This window comes from Artemia sp. Qi Xiang Cuo, chromosome 18 (assembly GCF_049724085.1).
Source record: "Artemia sp. Qi Xiang Cuo chromosome 18, ASM4972408v1, whole genome shotgun sequence".
Lineage (NCBI taxonomy): Eukaryota > Metazoa > Arthropoda > Branchiopoda > Anostraca > Artemiidae > Artemia > Artemia sp. Qi Xiang Cuo.
The window spans coordinates 37,943,024-37,964,492 of record NC_142811.1 but is presented as its reverse complement, the minus strand read 5'-3'; the positions used below and the strand labels follow the sequence as shown (position 1 = coordinate 37,964,492).

General features: G+C 36.5%; 1 protein-coding gene across 2 annotated transcripts in view; it reads left to right on the top strand.

Moving 5' to 3' along the window:
* The window catches only part of LOC148941469 (uncharacterized), an 86,734-nt gene that overhangs the window by 42,147 nt on the left and 23,118 nt on the right, over window positions 1-21,469 (top strand). For both annotated transcript variants that reach the window (XM_089103841.1, XM_089103840.1), the window contains exons 4-8: window positions 2,785-3,088; window positions 6,471-6,682; window positions 14,223-14,368; window positions 15,998-16,124; window positions 18,341-18,491. In XM_089103841.1, coding sequence (XP_088959967.1) covers window positions 2,785-3,088; window positions 6,471-6,682; window positions 14,223-14,368; window positions 15,998-16,124; window positions 18,341-18,491 — 940 coding nt within the window. The remainder of the gene's footprint in view (window positions 1-2,784; window positions 3,089-6,470; window positions 6,683-14,222; window positions 14,369-15,997; window positions 16,125-18,340; window positions 18,492-21,469) is intronic.

Sequence of the window (21,469 nt, the reverse complement as noted above, 5' to 3'; positions counted from 1 at the left end):
TGTAACACCAGCAGAGCATACACAGTGGTCAAGGTTAGACCAGGAGCTACTGGCATGTATGCAAGCAAATGGAAGATTTTTTGTCAGAATCCAGAAACCAAGGGGGAGACACTCAATCAGTGAATCAGATCGGGGGGAGGACATTGTCATTTCATAGTTTATTTCACCCATTAGTAGCGAATCATAACCAAGTTTCTCAATACCCGATACCAAATTTTTCAATTTTTTGCACGCTTTAACAAAATGGGTGAATGACGCAAGATTATTCTTATTATGCGGCAAACAAACATTGACTAGTACAAGATCACCAATCCTGACGGCTAAATAAATATCATCAGATCTGTAACACTATGGGGAAAGGGAAGAGTGTTTCCGATTCTACAGGAAAGCCAACCCACCGGAGGGACGACCTCCAGTTCTTCGGGCATTTGTAGAAAAAACAATGTGGTCGGGGCTACGTCGAAGAAAATTTACGCTCACAGCCAGGAATAAATGTTCTTGAAAAAGGACTACATCAAATGTATCAAGAAGATTATCAATACAAATGTCCTTATCTTTGGTCCCACTAATATTAAAAGAACAAATAGAGATAGGCAAAGATATCATTTGGCAATACCTTTGGTAGCAATAGCACGCAACTTGGGACATCGCAAACTATATGACACATGGTCTCCACCACAGTTAGCGCATTTAGGGGACAACTGACAGGGAGAGTCCTTTGATGATTCGTGGGGATCGGAGCATCGGGAGCATTTCACGACTGGGCTTCTGCAATTGGCAACTACGTGGTCAGGAGAACGGCATCTATGGCAACAACCCGGTATCTGAAAATACTCAAAAACGCGCAAAATTTCATAATCAACTTTCAATCCAGTTTTAATGGCATTGATCTTAGTTGCAACATCTACAAACGAAATTCTGAGTGCATGGGAAGTTCCAAGCCGTGTTACGTCAGAGACTCCAGGGTATTCAGTAAGGCGAGAGATATCGTAATCAGTGCCTATACCCTTTAATAGACCAAAATATTTCTTTTCGATAAGTTTGGCTTTAGAGTTTGCTAAAACTGAGGGCACAGCCTTGCAAAAATCATTCATGGTCACATTATCGATTCTTACAACAAGTTTATCGTTAGACGACCGTATGTTGCTAATTGCCTCATGACCGGAGATCTTGTTAATTACCTCTCTAGGTTTTGCTGGGTTATTCAAAACCTTAGGCACATTCGAGATAACAACTGTGGCTAGATTATCATTCGCGGGGACAGTGCGTAATGCCGGGATAGTCATATCATAATTTGTGAGCTTAGAATCGATAACTTCTAGAATTCGGCCAATTTTATTAATCTTGGTAGCTAAGCGTGAATATGCTATAGCCGGTATGGTAGGAACTTCGGTTGGAAACCGGATCACATATCTAGGAATAGTTTTGTTCTCAGAATCACATTTCCGGATTAAATCAATCATATCTCTGATATTGTTTGTAATTGCTTTATTGCCAACGCGCTTAGGACAACAGTCATCTGGAACTGTAGCTGAATAAAGTTCAATCTTTGCAGTTGAAGTAGCCGAATTCTCGAAAAAATCAACAGCATGACTCACGATGATATCGTCGCCAATTCCCGCTTCAAAATTCACTTGGATAAAGTTCAAAACAGGCGAATAAACATACCTGTCATCTTTGCAATCGCAGAGTCTAAAAACGCCCTTAAGAAGCATTATATGTTTTCTAATACATACATGTTGTATTCCCTACATCACCATATACCTTACTGTGTAATTACCTACAAGTATTTTGGATGAAGACATAAATGTATATAGATGTGGCTAGTGTAAAAGGAGTTGTTTCCAAGCGTAGTTGGAAGTCTTTTGCTTACGTTTTTCTTTGAGCTTTGCAACACTAACAACAGAATTTCCTGTTTGAAATTCACTGATAAGCTTTGAATTGATTGTCAATACTGCATATCTTAGTAAATATTTTGCGAAACAGAAGGAGGTTAAACAGATTTTGAATTTATCAATGTTTTTAAGAACCTTCCAGAAGGGTGCAATGTAGAGGACGTGGGGGAGAGCAACAGTGTTGTATAGGGTTGACAGATAAAGGCGATAAAAGCTTCTCTCAATAGCAAATAAAAGCAAATAAAGATTATTCCTTCACAGCCTATGTAACATACTCCTCGTATTTATAAAACTAGTAAAAATTATATTTTCCTGTGTTTGTAGGATTATACAAAACTATCACTTTTCTGGAAATACAAAACCCTCGCATTAGATACCTTAATACTTTATTTTTGTACTGTAAGAAATATCCTAAGGTGCTTTATGTTTTTGTTATACAAAAAAAAAAAAAAAATTCTATGAATATTTTTAACCAACAACAATTACTGGGTCTAAGCAATTATTGCTTTGTTTGATATGACGTCAGGTTGGAGGGGTTTCGGGCTCATCCCGGAATTTCTCAAAGCTTTGTTTCCACAATTGCAAATTATTGTTTCTAAATCAGAATAATAATTATTATTTCTGAACTAGTGTTAATTGGGAACATTTTCTCACAAGACAGCTGCTTGGAAAACGCGTTTTCAACTTTCGGTTACTATAGCCCATCGTTGCAACCATGAAATATATTCTCTTATCATTAGTTAGTGTAATGTATAAAATTATTTTCCAAATATTTTCTATTGTTAATAATGTTGACAAAATGCAGAGGTACTTGTTCGCTAGTGGTGCTGATCTCGTGTATGTTCAATTGGGCACCAATCCTACGTACTCAACTTCTTTTCATATATAGGTGGTGATAAGTTATGCCAAAGATATATTGATACATTCAGAGAAACTGGGGAAGATTGGAGACTCAAAGCATCGGAGATTTGTTGCTCCACTTCTCCCAAAAGTTTTGCCTACATGCTTGCTGGACAGTTTTTCGTATTGTAATGACGTCCAGAGTTTGCTAAGTGAAAGTGATGTTGAAAAGTATGCAGATACCCTGATGGAGCTATTTACAGTTAGTACAGACGTATTTCAATTTTACTGCCAATCGATCCGAAGTTATGTTGTTGAAGAAACATCTCAAGGTATTGATGATTCTGCAGAATGTAAGTTTTTGCTTTTTCTCCTTGATTTTAAAGATATTTCTTCCATCCGTACTTGACAAAGAGAAAATAACTGTATTATCTAGTGGCTCTGGATAAGATAAGACACTGGAGTTTACAAACTTTCTCCAAAGTTTGAGTGTTCAAGTTCTTTTATTCTTTAAGCGTCAAGAATTCTAAATTCCAAAATATCTCAAAGGGCCCAGAAGCCCGTTGACTGGGAAAGGTGCTTAAAAGTACCATCTTCAGACCTTGCGACGGTTATTCGGTGAGAATAAGTAGTTGGCCATTAACAGTCTTTGTTTTTCTTTTTATGAAACCAAATTCTTCGTAAGTGAATAGAACAATATTTTTAGCAATCAGTGAATTTGGCAGTGCCATTTTAGCTATAAAAAACTACAAAGATAGAGTATCTTTGTATCTGCAAAGATACAAAGTAAGGCACTATTCCAAAGGAACATTAGGAAAGCAAAGTATATGCTGTTACATAAACACAACCTATCTAATAATAATACAGATTAATAAATTTTTCAGTGTTCTTCAGAAATTCGGGGAATACCATGGCCTCCTGGCATCCTCTTAAATAGTACCCCTGAACACATTCCAATAGCTTTCAAATCTTAATAAAGTCGAGAAAAGTGCATCTATAAATATCTTAAAGGATTTACGTTGCCTAGAAAAATAAGACTTAGAAATGGTGCAGTTTAATGCATATGATATTATAGTTGCAGCAACAGCTGCAATTATTATGTCATATTTTGGCTTACAAATGTCTATGTTTGGAGTTTGAGCCATGTGTTTTGGACTTTAAAAAGTTCTTACTCAGTTTTTAATCCAGCATTTTCCGTCGAATTTATGAAATATGCTCGGAATTTTTCTAGCGATTACAGTCTTTTACTAAAAATTTTATCAATAAAACAAATTGTGAAAGGACTAGTGATTAACTTTTAAAAAAATGCTTTAAAAAACTAGGAGTGCTACACAAAAGTATCTTTTTAATATTTTATTTATTATGCTTAATGTTTGGAGATATAGCAAGCACTCTCTGAAGCTGAAGCTGCGCTTGTTCAACAGCAATATAGTATCTATATTGACATATCGACCCGAATCATGGAGTCTGTCCAAAGCTGTAGATTAATGGTTGCTTGAATTTGAGAATAATTGCCTGCAAAGAAAACTTGCGGTTAGCCGGACTCATAGAGCGTCTAATACCCTTATCAGGTCTCTCACTAAGGAGCCTCAAAGAACCGATGATATCAGACTAAGAAGGTGGCGGTACTGGTGTCACATGACTCAAATGAGACAGGAAAGACTTTCATACGATGCGTCGTGTTGGACCCTCAAGGCCTCCAGAAGAATGGTTGTAGACAACGGACGATGATTGACCGCTCTGTAGAAGTCGAAGCAACAGGTCTACGTTCATCCCTCAATAAGCTGCAGTCTTTAGCTCAAGACCATCCGAAGTGTTGGTCAAAAGTTCCCTATCCGCTACTAGGCATCGGGGGAACTAAGTCTAAATAAATAATTAAAAATGAAAAATTGTCTTGGAAATACATCCGAAACAATTAAACCTAAATATTCTGTTTTTACTTAAAAAAGTCTAAAATGATAAGATGTCGTGAAACAAAGAAACTTTCAGAAATTATAAAAGTTAAAAGCTATACGTCATAAAATTCTACTTTTTTTTTACAATTATCACTCTTAGTTTTCAAAGAATATGTACAGAAAACCAAAAGAAGTTTAAAAAAAACAAAAACAAGATTTTCTTTTTGTCAGCATAATTAATAAAAAAAAAAACACAGATATAAGACTATCCATGCCTAAAAGATAGGATTGAATTTTTGAAATGATGTATCGCATGAACGAATTTTTGTACAAAAAATGGATTTTATCTACTCTGAGCAGTTCATCAAGGACTGTTGATCATCGTTAAAAAAAGAAACTATCTTTCTTGTTTCAAAAGTCGATCCGCGGGCCAACTTTCTGATGTCACTACCTAGAAAGGAGGACGTGGAAAGCTCAAATTTCTTTGGGAATTGGGCCAGGACCACTTACGATTTTAGGCCAAATTCGATTTGAAACTGATACCTGCCTGCTAGAACGGAGCTTTCCAGTTGAAAGTCGAAATATGGCTCGATAGAAAGAAAGTTTAGATGCATAACTTCAGATAATCTTCTCCAACATAGATTATAAAACTCAACTTCAAGTCATACATTGAAGGATGTGGCCAATTTCTAGCAGAAGCCATCTTTTTTGCCCCAGGAAAGAATTATACGTAGTTTTCAAAAATTTAAAGCTATTTTCGTAATTACGGCCTGAGGTCTACATTTTCCGTAAAAACAACGCGGAGGTTAGTCCCTTGCCACTTCCTAGGAATAAGTTGACATCGACAGACTAGGGAAAAACAGGACAAAACTAAAGTGTTTCTCCTGCAATACAAATAGTAAACACTTCCTAATGTTGGGGAAAACTATTGAGCGATTTTGTATCAGTTTGTCTAGATGGTAATTTTGTTAGATCGATAAATTAGCCGTATTTTTAGTGAAACTTAACTTTTGACCTGCTCTTACACAAAATTTCACTGCGAATATCCTTTGTTGATTTCCTTTTGTTCCGAAAATGGTTTTAATGTGGATTGGGAACTTCACGCTTGACATAAAAAGATCTTAAATCATAAAAGCCATAAAAATTTACTTCAAAATTAAAAGCCAAATTATGGGAGTCCCTCAGAACCTTTCGTGTTCTTTGCTGGAATTTTTTATTTGCTTGTGATTTTTCTGTAGAGAAGTCATCCTGTAATGAAAACAGAAGAATGTGATTTGGATGGTTTGGCATAACACTAACAAACATATTTATGATAGATGTATAATAGGTAAGGTGTACTCGGGGATAATGTAAGCATGTATATTACAGTATAAAATTATGGGCTATGTTGGATCTAGTGAAGTAATTTTTCCCTTCTTATGAAAGTTTCCATTTAATCATGCTTCTAATCCATTGTGAAAAGGGAAACCACTCATAAATCAACCTATTTAAGCCCATAGAACAAACAGTACAAAAAATTCAAAAGGAAGATGCATTGTTGGTTGGGATTTTAATGCAATCTTTTGAAAAATAATCCAGGGTTTGTTAGTGTTTGTTTTTGGTTTGAGTATGAAAATCTTATTTAAGTTCATTGCAATGTGAACTTCAGTCTGAGTATAGGGAATAGCTAAAACATTTTTTTCCTTTCATGAAACTAATCTTTATTTAAATAGTCTATTGTTGAAAACAATCAAAACTGAGAGCCAATCAATGGCGTTAGTACCAAAACCCTAAATACTCCAAATCGTAGATTTAACCAAAATGGCTTTGAACCAGCTCAGTCTTTTCTTTTTGTTTTTAGTGTTGGATTCCATCGCTAAACTAGGTGTCGTTCTGACAGAATTAGACTTGACTTCCGGAATTAAAGCTTGGAATACGCTCCTTTCCATTTTTGAAGCTAAGAAGAATTCTTGGTTTCAAGAGTGGAGACCAGTTATCACTTGGAGGCATATCTGGACTACTGTTGAAAAGCTCCTTAACAACACTTTTAATGAAACAGTCTTCAGCGGCATGGTAATTAATTTTTTTTTTATAACTAATTTTTGATTTAAAAGAATGGTTCTGTATTAGACCATACAAAGCCCCTAAAGATAAAGAAAATGGTTGTGACATTTGGATGTAATATCTGATATTCGGATGGTGAATTTTTTTTTATGCCATAAAATTAAATGGGCTGCTTATTGGCATATTGTGCTCCTTGTTTATGGCTACAAATGGTATTTAAAGAGTGACCTTTGTTAATTGAAACGAAACCTCTAAAAAACATAAGTTTAATTACACGTCACAAAGATACGATTTTTATATTGAATACAAATATATAAAACTTATCAAAAATTAAATTACCCATCACAATTCCATCCGAAAACTCAATGGACTACAGGAGGTGTCAAGTCCTTATATTCAAAAACAAGAACGTTGTACTGTCCTCATCTTTGTTTATTTGTTGCATGTTTATTTTTTGTGTTTATTTTTTAAGCCTCAACAGTAGTAGTACTATCAGACTATTGATCGCTGGAATATCATGCGAGGAATTAACTGCATGATAATTTAGAATCTAGTGCCTTCTTCAAGTAATAAAAGAAGTCGTGATGAAGTGCCCGTTTGTATCATTTTGTGCTGCAAAACAACTATTCTGGCAAACTAGGGTCAACATGTTATTTAGGTAAATTCTGAGATAGCCAATTGGCTTCGAAATATTGAATGTCTATTTACATATTCCTTTGGTTTCTTAGAGCGCACTAGCTTGGGTTTCCTAAACATACGCGCAGTACGAACTAAATTAAAGATTATTACATACCACAGTTTACGGTAATACAAAGGGTTTAACAGATTTGTGTATACGCACAATAGTTGTCATCAGTCTACATCAAAGTATAATCACCTACGGAACAAGTACTGACAAAACTCTCCAAAAGTGACCCCGCGTACCTCAGCGCCTCTAGTCGCAAAGTGATGTACTACTTAATCGCTCCGAGCCAAAATACTTTGCTCCGAGCCAATAAATTATGCTAGAGTGTGATTCAGGCGACGAGTGACTACCCATCGTTGTGTAACTTCGGTTTGAGTCGCCAGGTTCGCATAGGTATACAAAGGGTCACTTTTTTGTGTGGAGAGGATAGGTTTTGTCAGTACTTGTTCCGTAGGTGATTATACTTTGGTCTACATTGAGAGTTCATACTGTAAACACTTGTTTTTGGATATAATCTCATTTATACGTAAGTTTTTTTTATCATGATACTATTATCAGTGCTAAAGAGTTTCTGTATAAGGAGCTGAATATTCAGAGCCGATGTGTGAAACATGCAAAGGATGAAGATAATGTATTTGACATTTGTAAACCGTTAAATCAGGTGGCAAAGGATAATTTTCCTGTTCCCACTTTTGTTATTTTCTCACCTTCTGAAACCCCAACAATCGGGGAGGCATTTTTGGCTACTTTAGTCTCAAAAATTAATGAACTCTCTCGGAAAATTGACGGCTTTTTTGAGAATGCAACGCACTCAGGCCCTGTTTGGCCAGCTAGAATTGATACCAACGTAACAATTAACCCTGCCCCAGCTCCTACGTTTGCCGTTGTATTAAAAAACTGTCCTGCAAACCTGACCTCACCTAGTACTCATAAGGACTTGGTCGATAACCTTTTCCTTGAGGCCTAAGTGAAATAACTGAACTTAAAAAATCGGCTTCGGAATGGAAACTTTCTGTCCAGTCAAAGCATGCAGGGAACAAAATTGCCGAGAATGTTAAGAACAGTACCTCAGGTATCTCGGTGAGTGTGAAATCCCCACTGTTTATAGGGACCCTTAAAGGCGTACCGATCGAATACGATGAGAATCAAGTAAAATCTCTTGTACCAAATTGCGTGAAAGTTTCACAGTGCGGAAAGTCCCGATTTCAAGGTCTACTTTGAGTCAAAACAAAACCTGGATAAGTTCTTGAAAGTTTCTGTGAAAGTTGGCTACAAAAAGCTTTCTGCATAAGATTTTGTATATCTCCCAAAGCGTTGTTTCTCGTGTCATAAAACTGGGCATCTGGCCTCACAGTGCTCCAATCGGGCCCTCTGCTCTTGCTGCGGATCATGCGATCACAACTCTAACAGTGCCTCTCAGTGTTCGGAAAAAATGTTCTGTCTAGAATGGAAAGTTGCCGGCCATACTTGTTACAGTGTAAAGTGTCCTAATAACAACATTCAACTAGCAAAGCCCATGGTATGACATGGATGTGTCTACTACTACGCAAGCTGTACTTCTGTGGAATATTAATGGTGGACGTTTAGTCAAAATTCCTGTGATAAAAGGTTTGCTTTCGAATTGTGACATATTGTGCTCTCAAGAACATTTTTTGACGTGTCATAGTTTAGGCCTTCTGAAAATTGACAATAATTTTATAGCTATTCGGTGCCCGCTAAACGATCCGCTTCCAGTGGCCGCCCCTCGGGTGGTATTGCGATGCTTGTTAGGACCTCGTGCTGGTGGAGTACTTTTGATTCATTTGATTTTTTTCTTGCTGTTCGTATAAAAGAATATGTTATTGTAAACGTCTATCTCCCGACAGATTACCGCAATGACCGATCGGAATTTTATTTACTTCTTCGTGTGAGAAACTAGGGTCTTGCCTTTCAAAGATTCGCCTGTTAGTTAAGTGTTCTATTATTATAGGAGATTTTAGCTGTAGTTTAACTGATGCCTCGTTATTGCGTACTTCTGTTTTGTCCGGTATTTTGATGATTGGATAAGAATCTTGTATACTCATCTCGATTACACTTACACACACCATTCAAGCCATGTGTTGGGCCTTTACCATGTAGTTTCTTCTATAAATCTCCAAGTGTCACCTGTTCACGTCGTTACTGATTTCCAACTATCAGACCACCTTCCAATATCTGCATCTATTTTTTGTCCCTCTGCTCAGTCTACTCCAACCACACAACCACAACAGCCCCACGCCCAATTTTACAGGGATTGGGAAAATATCCAAGATGATCTTTTTGGGGCAGTTACTAATTCTGTCCTACATAAAATTCATGTTCCATTCCAGCTGCTCGGAGGTTGCTAGATATCTATCTTGCACAAATTTGCCATGCTCTGCGATGCGCAGAAAATGTCAGTATGCCTCTTAAACGTATACGTCGGTGTGTCACAAAGCACTGGTCCAGTAATCCGAGCCTAGTTGAAGCTTGGAGAAAACTCAAATTTTGGTACCATTTGTGGCTCCAGTGTGACCATCCTCGCTCTGGATGGGTTTCTGACATTCGTCTTTCTACTAAAAGAAAGTTTGCAAGAGAACTATCTATCCACATGAATCAGATAGTTGAAGAGACATCCCAGCAAGCTTCTCTGACCCAGCCTTCCTTCTAGAGAAATGCATCAAGAGATCCTCCTTGGACCCCGCCTATCTGCTCAAGTTATTCCTGATTCCGAATTGAATTCATACTTCTCTGCTGAATTCTCCCCACCAGATGCCGCCCTACAGTCTGAATATAAAGATAAGCTTCATAAATTTTTGTCTAGTTGTCTAACGGACAATTTTGTTGTTTCAGTTGATTCTGTACTGCGAGTAATACAACCCCTAAAGCGTAAGAAATCTTCTGGCATCGATAAAATAAGCGCTCTTCACATTCTGCATGGAAGCGAGCTGCTGGTAAACCATATTGCTCTTTTGATGCAGATGATTGTTGCCCAAGGAGTTGTACCGTCTTCTTTCTCAATCAGAGATCTTATTCCAATTCCAAAGAAAGGTAAACTCGCTACCCAGTGCTCGTCCTTCCGCCCTATAATAGTGGCTACTAACTTCTGTAAGCTTTTTGAACTTCTGTTCATTGACCTTCTGAACGCGAAATGCTAGGTTCCTTCTTACCAATTTGGATTCCAGCCACGTCTCGCTTGTGCCCACTCTTTGTTGGTTATCGCCAATGGATTGATCGATGCTGATGCATCTGGTGAAACTCTCGTGTTGGCTGGGCATGATGTTCGTTAAGCGTTCGACTCTCTCATTCACGCCGCTATGCTACTCCATGCAACAAAACGTGGAGTGAGCCCCTCATATATCAGAGCCCTTCGAGACATGTATTATCGTCTTAAAGTTCGCCTAATACTATACCCATTAGCTAAAGTTGACGGCTCTCAAGTCTACGCACCAACCCCTAATATTTTTTTCAATGTCGAAAAAGGTACCCGTCAAGGTGCTGTTTCTTTCCCTTCAGTCTTCAATAATGTAGTTCTTGATGCACAGTCAGCTGTTCCCACATCATTCATCTTTGCCGGTCTTGATTTATCTTTCGTATGTTATGCAGACGACATTCTGAATTTGAGCCGCACTATCCAGCGCATAAGTGAGATTTTCGCAACGCTACAATCTTAGTATGCAAAACTAGATCTTCAGTTCAATGCTGAAAGTCTGAAGCTGTATTCTTCAACTAGAAGCAAGCGTCGCCTAGGGATATTCCTCTCGCAAATAGTAGAATTAAGCCAGTAGATCATATCACCTACCTCGGTCTTCCCATTGGTTCGTCAGTAATGCACAGGTGACAACTATTAATTGCTGATCATATCACCTACCTCGGTCTTCCCATTGGTTCGTCAGTAATGCACAGGCGACAAATATTAATTGCTCACATTTAGCGTAGAGTTGGGTTATCATGTGCTTCTTTTGTAACTAAAAAGTTACGGTTCAACCGCCATCTTCTCTCGAAACTTTTTAACTCTTTCGCTCTACCACATTATCTGTACATATCGCCGTTTTGGAAAATGCTCACAAATTCTGAAAAGTTCAAAATTCGTTCAGTTTTCTTCCGGTTCGCAAAACATCTTATATGTTTTATCTCATGGAAGCGCAATTATTATCTAACTAGAAAAGTTAGAATTGCTGACTTCATTAGAGCTGTGAAAAATCAAATTCATGCTTATATTTCCCGTTAAATGAAGTTCAACCATCCCTGGTTGTCAATCCTGGCTTAGTAGTTAAGATGAATTTGTTGTGTTTTGTTTCTTTTTTTTTGCGCTTAGTGTAATTGTTGCAGTTTTTAAACTGATTGATGATTTAGTCTCTTTTAGTATGAGTCCAATTTAAGTGACGCTGGTTATTCTCAATTTTGGTGTCAATGTTTTTTTTTGTTGATATATTGCGTATATTACTAATAATTTAATTGTTTATTAATTATCGGTTCTTTTAAGCATATTGCTTTAAGTAAAGTTGTAAAAGGATCCGTAATTGAATAATTTCCATGTTTCTGTTATATATGTATATCGGAGTAAATGAATCATTTGTTGAGAGTGATCCGAGCTCAAGACCAGCGGACGAAAGTGTCGTTTAATTGTTTTTACCGTTTATTGTCATATTTACACTAGTTGATATGATTATCTACTGTATATCTTTTTTATTTCACTGATGATTATTTGGGTTATTTTTTTTACCAATCACGGTTTGATGCAATGATGTTAATATTATTTATGTTTGTTCAGTATTTAGGAGCCTAGAAAAAAAGAAACATGTCGCGTACCTACAGAGGAGTGTATAATTGAGTTTTTCTTTCTCGTTTTGTGTAATTTGTTCTAAGAGCTGATTTAGATTTTAGCTCCAGCGTTCGTCACTAAAAACCCCATGTATAACTCCTAAGTTTATGTGTATTGCTTTTTTTTTGCTTATTGCTCCGTCTTTTCCTTTTTTGTATGACGGGTTTTCCAATAAATAATAATAATAATAAATAGTAAGAGGGGTATTACTGGATCCTTTTCTAAGGGAGGATTGTCTGAAGCCCTGAAATTGCATCCTTTGGACCAACATCTTCAATTGTTTTTAGACCTCTACATATCAATATCCCCTAAGCTTTATTCATTTGATTCAATATATTTAGAATAAGTGTGCAAAATAGATGATTATTGGGTTGCAGCTCCGCTTTTATTACAGAAATAATTCAAGTGCAAAATAAATGATTTGTTCTTAGACTTAACTACACAGTCGAGGAAAGAGTGAGGACGTCTCCTTGAACGAGATGTGGTTATTGATTCCTTTTTTATTCAAAAACTTAAATTATAACCTGAAAATCATATGGTGGCATTTTCAAATATTTTTAAGGAAGTAAAGATGTTTCAGAGATAGTAATTAGTTTTGTATTATATTTATGGAGAAGTAAAATTTTGGAGTAAAGAATGGGAGCTGAGGGGATCGCCAGAACTTAAATTTTTTACAATTTTTTTTTTTAAAGCGAAAGTAATGAGCGATGTTAAAGAATTAAAATCAACATTTTTTTTTTACATATGGGGAAAACAGTCCCTCCCTAAACCAACCGGTCTTTACGAAAAGTTTTAAAATGTAAATATTAATCATGCTCTCGATCGAACAGAAGTTAAGTATAGACGTGAAAATTGCCATGCTTTGATTCTCTTTTAAGTTTTATCAAATTAACAGTCATTGTGACTATCTTGTTAACTTTCTTTCAAAATATTGTGGGGGGGGGGGGGCTTGGTTGAAAATCGAAAGTTATAAGTATGCCTATGGCCTTTGATTGACTGTTGGCTATAAAGGTTCTCAGTCACCTGTCTCACTTATGTATGTATCCCCCTTTAAATAGGATAGGCATCAAATTAAATGATTCAACTCAAGACCGTACCCAGGATTTTTTTTTGAATGGTGTTTTACTCAGAAAAAAAAATTCGGGGGGTGGGGGGGGGTTTACACAAAAAACTCAAAAAACGCATACAAAATTTGTTTATATCCATTTTTGTTACGTTTTTACGAGTCAGACAAAAATTCTTTTTTTTTGGGGGGGGGGGGCTCAAACCCGGTAACCCTCCCCCCTGGATACGGCCCTGACCACTACCTAAAAACAACTTGTTGGTAAGCAACTTTTTAAATACTGGGTTATTTTTTAATTTACGTTTAAGTCATTATTTTTCCACTATCAAAATATTTTGCTTTGCACTTTAAACAGTATTATTGTAAACGCCTGAATTTCTTTAGAAAACACTATGAAGTACAGAAATGTTAGTGTCAATTCAGAGGGTATTGTGACAATGGACAGACCAAACTCACTTTAAAATTGATTGTGGTTATGGTATTGATTATACCTGTTTATGGTTGGAAAGTATGGATTTAATATTAGGTTTCCAAGATAAAAAAAAAAAAACTCTTAATATAATAATAAGTGAGTAACAAAGGGATGAAGGAACTACAAACTCCTAATTTTGTTTGTGGTCGGCCAACAAAAAGTTACAACTCCTAATACATTAGACAACAAAAACTTCCCTTAAATATTTGTATTTTTTGACATCATTGTGGTTGGATAACCAATGCTCTGACGAAAAAAAATGGCACTACTTAAAATTGCATCTTCTTCACATTGCTTTCATTAGAGCTATTCAGCTTTTTTGACTGGAAGGTTCTGGAAAGGACCAAAACGATTGTGTGTAGGAATCTGGGTCGAGAATATACATTTTCGTAGACAATGTGTTAATCTAAATCCAGCCTGGACTGAAATAAGTCCTAAAATGTGAATAAGTCACATTATGGGCGGGATTTTGGGCGAAAAGGGCTCTATTGGTTCTTTTCTTTTTAGGATGGAGATTTAAGTGAAATTGCAATGCAGATTAATGGTATAAAAGCAATTGTAAAAGTTTTTGTTTCGTTGGAAAATATGACTTCAAAGCCCTTTTCAGATGAAGAGTTAAATCTGATTATCAGCCTCGTTAATTTGCTACTAAGGTCAGTTTTTTTGTTGTTGTTTTTTATCTCTGATCCGTCTTGGTTTTAAAAAACTGCAAATTTTGCTACTGTAACATGTTTCACTTATTAGGAATTTTCCCTAAAGGATGGAAAGGCGAGAGAACATCTTGATTCTAAAAATTCCTTGAACTTTTAAAAAGATAGGTAAGACTATAAAATTTATCCGTAACTCCACAAATAATACAAAATGACAAGTTTAAATAAATATATAAGAAACTATATAAAATAGTTACAGAAACAAAATAAAATTAAAAGTTTAAATAATCCTCCAAAAGGACTAAATTATTATATATCTTTTATGTAAGCACATTATTTAAAAAAGAAAAATTTCAAAGCCAAGGCTGTTCAAAATGACCTTAGCTTTTTTATTTTGTATCTCACAATTTTGCCAATTATCTATATCCTGTAACATAATTTTGATAACTATTGCAAAGGTTAAAGAACTGTAAAAGTAAAAACAAGCTGTTGGAATAGGCATCTTTTTCTTTTTTAAATGTATTATTTAGCATTTTTTTTAAACCCTATTATCAATCCTAATAATTTATTAGTTTGCATCCTAGATTGTGTAGTGTGTATTTACTCGATCAAGTTCAAGTAAATAATCCGAATTATTTGCTGCCATAGATTCTATAGACTTTTCTAACTTTCCCTGGATTGTTTTTCTAACACATTTTTATGTCTTTATATTTAGTCTCTCATGTCAAATATCAAAAGTATTTTCTGTGTTTTTTCTTCTCTTTTTGCATATTTCTATCTTAGAACCGCTTGGTACTTGCCAAAATTCTCTAGAGGTATTCCCGTAACAGGTCTTGACTTACTTTAATCAAAATGTTGCAATCAGAGAATTAGTTATTTTGTTCATTTTGGACTTTTTTATAATGCTACTATTTCATAGAATTTAGTAGCCGCTGTAAAAATGTTGATATTTTCTTCTTTTTCTTAGGTATCGTAGGCTTTCGAGACAAGAATCGATCAACAGATTAATCAAGACGCATAGTAATTTGCATTAAACTCAAGGAGTATGGAGAGTTGCTAGACAAACTCAAATTTGAACGTACCAAAAGCTGAAAACACCAATCTGAAATCAAAGACCATTAATTGTACAGTCTTGACATGTCTGGAACATTTCCAGATAGTTTCTGGGACAAACTATCTGGATTTTGATCTAAATTTATATTGATTAAGTATACAGGCTCTAAACAGTTTGATCCACTGTATATAGATATAATACAGTACGATCATTCCCTATCTCAACTATTATACAAACCCAGACCGAGATTCAAGTGCTCCGGAGAACATTTAAGCAACTATAAAATTAAGCGACATTAAATTTTTTCACGGGTAGACAAGTCAGATTTCTCTTGAATGCGAAACTTGGCTTCAACATGGTACACTGACCCGCTAATGACAGATTAAATGGGAGGAGCTGTTTGTACACGCCGAGAATGTAGTACCAAAAATCATTGACCCGTGATCTTACTGTTATATTATTTATATACTGTGGTTTCATCCTATCAAGTTTCCTTAAATCATGAACTTCTCTATTTAAATTGTATTAAATACCTGCTTTGGCTAAAAACTGTCTGATCGTATCTAGTCTTCTTGTAGACATTCAATACCGATGCTAAGAATGAAAAATGCACCCGAAAAACTGCTTAATCAGTACGAAAGGAAAGTTTTGGTCGCTATACCCTGTTTGTTGGAACCTTTGGAGAAAAATAAAGATATTGTTCAGGTAATAATTTTTTACTTCACATGTTTCAATATAAATTTTAAAATTATTTTTTCCTAGCAAGTTTTTTTTGTAAGATAGGGGAAGAAAAAAAATTAGCAGTGTTTAGACATCAATTAAATTTTGTAGAACAAATCGTGAAAAGTCGAATTACTTGACTTAAGACCCGTCCGTCTTTGAAGGTCGTCTTGGGGCCTCTTTCTTCATATAGAAATAAGTCATAACAAATATTCAAAATGTCTCTATATAATTTGTGATTTAGTATTAGATTTAAAAATATGTATCTCTCACTAGTGAATTCCGTTGTTTATTTGAAAGAAGCTTATTTGATTTGGGAATTTACCCTAGTGTCTCTTGTTTATACAACAGAATAAGCAATTGTTAATGGATTTATGCCATACCATCTGTTACGCTCTTTGCAATGATGAATTCAGGGAGGCTTGATCATCCTTTCTTGCATCAAGTCTTCGCTTGGATATTTACGAAAATTGTAACATTTTAAATACTAATCAAGTTTAACAGAGAAAAAATCTATTCTACTGTGTTAAAAGGACACTTGTTTTTTGTCACTTTTTTTTCTTTTTCTTTTTTTTTCTGTCGCTTCGTGAAATTAACTACTCACCTTTTTTATATCTAAGTTCAGGATAGCTTGGTTTAGGTCTGAACTTGTCCAATGACTGGCATCCCGAAAAAGGATTTTACCCAAAGCAATGCTTTGTTAAGTGATACCTTCTGCACGAAAATATCGAAAAACAATCCAGAATTCATAAAATTTACGACTCGAGATTAGTCCAATGTTAACATGAACACATTAGTGACAATCAGTTTAGCCCTATTATTTAAAATTAGTTTTGTTTTCACCGCATTTTTTCCGTTTAATTCTGTCTTATTCAATGGTTTACAAAATTGATAGCTAAGTGAAATTTTTAAGACATTAATTTGCAGTTCTTGAAGGAATAAAGTCTGATTTGTTAGTTTGTTTTAGAGGCTTAAGTAGGTAGCTGCCCAACCCTTATTTGCGGTGATTTATGCTCATTCTAGGCTTGTATTAATAGTCATCGCTCGTTACAAATTTTGTTTCTTTGTTGCGATTTATGCCTCAGATTTGTGATTAGCAACTTTTTAAAAAATAGGTTTGCAAGATGGGTTCGGACACAGAGTGTTCGTACTGTTTACCAAAGGAAAATGGCGACTGGTTTTACGCACTGTCTGCCAAAGTGAAGAGAGTAGGAGACATAGCGTTGAGAAGTTTCACCAAAAGGTGCTAGAGACAGAGACACTTATGACTGACGGAAGTAGGGGACCGAGGGTATTCACCATTGACAAAAGGGTGCCATATGTAGAGTGCATGTGCTCTTGGCTAAAGGGATTTGGAAATAGAGAATATATACTCTTTACCAAAGATGTTTGAGACCGAGAGTAATGCACTCTGTACCTAAGGGGTTGTTCTCTTGGTCATCCTTGACCAAAGAATGTTGGAGACGGAGTGGACGCACCATTGACTAAAAGGTCTCGGAATCGTCGTGAAATAAAATAGGGTAAATGATGCTTGTATTCGCGGATTATGAGATAGAGGCTCCAAAAGACAAGAGCCTCGTGGCCTCGCTTTGGACCTTCTAGCTCTTCACTTTCACTCAATCCGACCCACATTTCAATAAGGTGTAGTGTTATGTAGACAATATCTTGAAAAGTGCATCTGTGCAAATATGCGTAGTTGTTGATTAGCATAATATAGATAGCACTTAGAGCATAGGCAGGATTTTTGTTAAAGAGGAGGGGGAGGGGGAAAATTACTAACACTCTCTAAATATTTATCTCCAAAATTACATAGCTAAATAAATGCGGAAAGTTTTCTGCTTCCAGTTTTTCCTGATGGCAATGTTTATGCGACTCACCACGCGTGCTTGGTAAGACTTCTTCCTGCCGTGCATTGCAGCTAGAACTCACTGGCTAAATTTTAAAGCTCTTTATTTTGAGCGAACTGGTTTTAGCCTTAAGCAGATCTGCTCTAGTCCTTCATAAGCTCTGTAAATATCTTGGCTATTCTATCTTTAAATTTACTGGATACGAGATATTTCTATATTTTGTTTTTATTTATTTTGTTTTGGCTGTTACGCTGTTGGCTGTTAATATTAAAAGAATCAAAAAACAAATTTGTAATCTTATCTAATGCAGAATACACTACTTCTTGTATGTTCTAATGCATGAAATCGTTTCAGGCTATTCGGGGTAGTGTTACCCATTGTTTGGAAAGCGGCGAAATGTTTGCTTCGTTGTTGATATCTTCTTTTCTTCTGGAACCTCAATATTCCCAGTTTGTGGAGGAAAAATCAGAACTTGTTCAAGCCATTCTGGAACTTATAGATGCTTGTTAGTAAATATGTGTCCATGCAATTTAGCCAGGGGCAGTTTAGTCCCGCAAAGTCTACTGGCAATGTCTCACTAGCTAAGCTTTTTGTTTAGGAGGACAAAGGGGATAGCAGTCTCCCTTGGTAGACAAAAAGTACTTAAATTTCAAATTCTCCAATGTTTGAAAAAAGTTTTATTTTCTGGCAAAAAATGGCTATGAAAAGCCTATCTTCAGATACATTTTTGAGGATTCTCCGCCCCCACCCCATATGCAAATTAAAAAGGATCTCTTTTGTGCTCAATTACCGATTATTTTAAAATTCAGAGCAAATAACGCAATTTATATTCTTTCTTTCTCATTTTTAGTCAGGTCTATATGAGCAAGGAACGATACTAAGTAAGTTTTATTGCGCTAAAAGCCCTAGGGCCATGGCAATACAAAACAGAAAGAAAATTGACTTTTAAATTATTGCCATTACATGAACAATGTGTAAAATAAACAAAGAAAAAACAAATCACAAAAATCTACTTCTGTGCTCCATTGTCATTACCTATATATATATTGAGAGAGAGAGAGAGAGAGCTTCCCTTATAGAAGTTTTTTTAGGCCCTTCTGAGAGGATGGCTGGAGGCTTCATTCCTGAACCTTTACCAATGCTGCCCATATCATAGGCAGCGCAATAGCGCTGCCTAAGTAAAGAACGATGTTGGCACAATGTTCTTTTTTTTTTGGTTTCTTGGTCTTAGACCAGGACACTTCGTATCGAAGGAGTTGTCGTAGAAACTTCGAAAAGGGCCAATTTGATTGGAAATTGGAGTGGTTTGTGCCCTTTTTAACAGTCGATAGTGATTGGAAGGTAAATAACACCCCTTCCACGCCCACTATTTTCCCAAACACATCCAATAAAAATTTTGAGATAGCCATTTTGTTCAGTGTAGTTGATTTCTACATAGAAATTGTATTTTTGACGAGGACATTCCCCCACAGCCCTCAGGGCAAAGGTTGTAAGTTATGTCCTGGGGGCATATAAGGTTTTTATAGAAAGCTTTGTCGGAGAAACTTCAAAAAGGGTTCATTTGATTGGAAAATCAAAGTGCTAGTGCTCTTTTTGATAGTCGAAAGGGATTGGAGGGCAACTAACCCCCTCTCATGCCCACCTTTTCCCCGAACACATACAATCAAAATTTTGAGATAGCCATTTTGTTAAACGGGAAATTAGGTCTTTGAGGATGACAACCCCCCCCCCCTAAAGCCCTCAGAGCAAGGGTTGTATGTTATGCCCCGGTGGCATATAAGGTTTTTACAGAAAGTGTTGTCGTAGAAACTTCAAAAAGGGCTCAATCGCTTGGAAATTGAAATGGCTAGTGCCCTTTTTAATAGTTGAAAGTGATTGGAGAGCAACTAACCCCCGTCTCACGCCCACCTTTTCATCTTTTCCCCTGACACATCCAATTAAAATTTTGAGATAGCCATTTTGTTCAACGTAGTTGAAAGGTCCGGAAATTCTATCTTCGAGCAGGACACTCCTCCACAGTCCTCAGGGCAAGGGGTATAAGTTATGCCCTTGGGGCATATAAGGTTTTTAGTGAATGCTTTGTCATAGAAACTTGAAAAAGGGCTCATTCGATTGGAAGTTCAAAGGGCTAGTGCCCTTTATAACAGTCGAAAGTGATTTGAGGGCAACCAACCCCCCTCTCACGCCCACTTTTCCCCCAAACAAATCCAATCAAAATTTTTGGATAGCCATTTTGTTCAACGTAGTTGAAAGTTTTGCAAATTAGGTCTTTAAGGATGACATCCCCCCACATTCCTCGGGGAAAGGGTTGTAAGTTATATCCTGGGAGCATATAATGTTTTTATAGAAAGCGATGTTGTAGAAACTTCAAAAAGGGTTCTTTCGATTGGAAATTCAAAGGGCTAGTGCCCTTTTTAATAGTCAAAAGTAATTGGAGGGCAACTAACCCCCTCTCACGCCCACTATTTCCCCAAATATATCCAATAAAAGTTTTGAGATAGCCATTTCGTTCAACGTAGTTGAAAGTTCTGGAAATTAGGTCGTTGAGGATGACAACCCCCTACAGCCCTCAGGGCAAGGGATGTAAGTTATGCCCTGGGGGCATATAAGGTTTTTATAGATAGTGTTTCCGTAGAACCTTCAAAAGGGGCTCATTCAAACACATCCAATAAAAGTTTTGAGATAGCCGTTTTGTTCAACGTAGTTGAAAGGTTCGGAAATTGTGTCTTTGGGGATAACACTCCCCCCAGAGCCCTCCAGGCAAGGGTTATAAGTTTTACCTGGGGGCATACAAGGTTTTTATAGAAAGTGTTGTCGTAGAAACTTCAAAGAGGGCTCATTCAGTTGGAAATTGAAAGGGTTAGTGCCCTTTTTATAGTCGAAAGTGGTTGGAGGGTAACTTAACGCCCTCTCTCACGCCCAACATTTCCCCAAATATATCTAATAAAATTTTTATATAGCCATTTTGTTCAACGTAGTTGAAAGTTCTGGAAATTAGGTATCTGAGGATGACAACCCCCTCACAGCCCTCAGGGCAGGGGTTGTAAGTTATGCCCTGGGGGCATATAAGGTTTTTATAGAAAGTGTTGTCGTAGAAACTTCAATAAGGGCTCGTTCGATTAGAAGTTGAAAAGGCTAGTGCCCTTTTTCATAGCCGGAAGTGATTGGGGGTCAACTAACCCCCATCTCACGCCCACCATTCCCCAAACACATCCAATCAAAAATTTGAGGTAGGAATTTTGATCAACGTAGTTGAAAGTTCTGGAAATTCGGTCTTTTAAGATGACAATCCCCCCAGCCCTCTGGGCAAGGGTTGTAAGTTATGCTGTGGGGCCATATAAGGTTTATTTTGAAAGCGTTGTCGCAGAAACTTCAAAAGGGATCATTCGATTGGAAATTGAAAGGACTAGTGCCTTTTTTAATAGTTGAAAGTGATTGGAGAACAACTAACGCCTCTCTCATGCCCCCCATTTCCCCAAACAC